We start from the raw sequence: 867 nt of genomic DNA, 5'->3' as shown, positions 1-867 counted from the left end.
AGTTAAATTTGAATTTTAATCAAATTTGATTTTAATTTGTCTTAAAATTTTGTGTAGCAGGCATAGTTAGCAATTATTTTAATTTTAAATGCCATTAGCAATTAACTAATAACATGTTATTATTTATAATCAAAAAAGAAAGATGGTCCTAAAATTAATTGCAATATACAACTAATTTAATTGTTTAAAGAGAAAAAAGATTAGTCCTACTTGCAAAACGGTTGGCAATAGCAACAATCATATGTTTACTATATAATTACAAATTTTTAAAAAATTCGTATTTTGAATCATTATTTGTGTATAATGATGTTTGTAAATAAGCAATTGCTCTGTTATTAAGATTGTTCGACAATCAAAGTTGTTAAAAATGCGATAAAAATGTGTTTGTCAAAAAGTAGATAAACGATTGACAATCCCAGCAAGAAATTTTTTATAAGCGGATGCAATCTTTCACTTCATAACGTGACATAGAAAAAACAACATCACCGCATATCTCATCTAGTTCTTATGAAATTTTTAACATTTTTCAATCGTAACTTATAAATATATCACACAAAAATAGTTTTTACATTAATTATAAAAATGGATCTTTCTCAAATCAAAATACGCTTCAATTGTGTATTTTGATTAAATCATGTGCCATTTGAACAATTTTTGTAAACTTATAAATCCCTTAAATTTGTTAATAATAATAAATAAATAATACTATTTTATCAACCCTTCAGATTGACGAACAAGGCGTAATAAAAAAAGAAGAGCTTTTTGCAGAATACGATAACATCATTTCCGATGAGACCAACTTAAGTCAAGCAAAAGAGATCGCTTCCACTTGCATCGATCAAGGTGAATGAAATATATATTTAGTAA

At 25.4% G+C, this 867-nt stretch overlaps 1 protein-coding gene across 1 annotated transcript in view; it reads left to right on the top strand.

Annotated features, from left to right (window-relative positions):
- LOC115240755 overlaps positions 1–860 on the top strand; it is a 17,606-nt gene extending 16,746 nt beyond the window's left edge. Inside the window, exon 4 of the mRNA XM_029816113.1 lies at positions 726–860. Within this exon, the coding sequence (XP_029671973.1) occupies positions 726–851 (126 nt within the window). The 3' untranslated portion in view covers positions 852–860. The remainder of the gene's footprint in view (positions 1–725) is intronic.
- The last annotated feature ends 7 nt before the right edge of the window (positions 861–867 follow it).

Source organism: Formica exsecta, unplaced genomic scaffold, assembly GCF_003651465.1.
Source record: "Formica exsecta isolate Colony F162 unplaced genomic scaffold, ASM365146v1 scaffold4449, whole genome shotgun sequence".
NCBI classification, from domain to species: domain Eukaryota; kingdom Metazoa; phylum Arthropoda; class Insecta; order Hymenoptera; family Formicidae; genus Formica; species Formica exsecta.
This window is presented reverse-complemented; position numbering and strand designations above follow the sequence as displayed.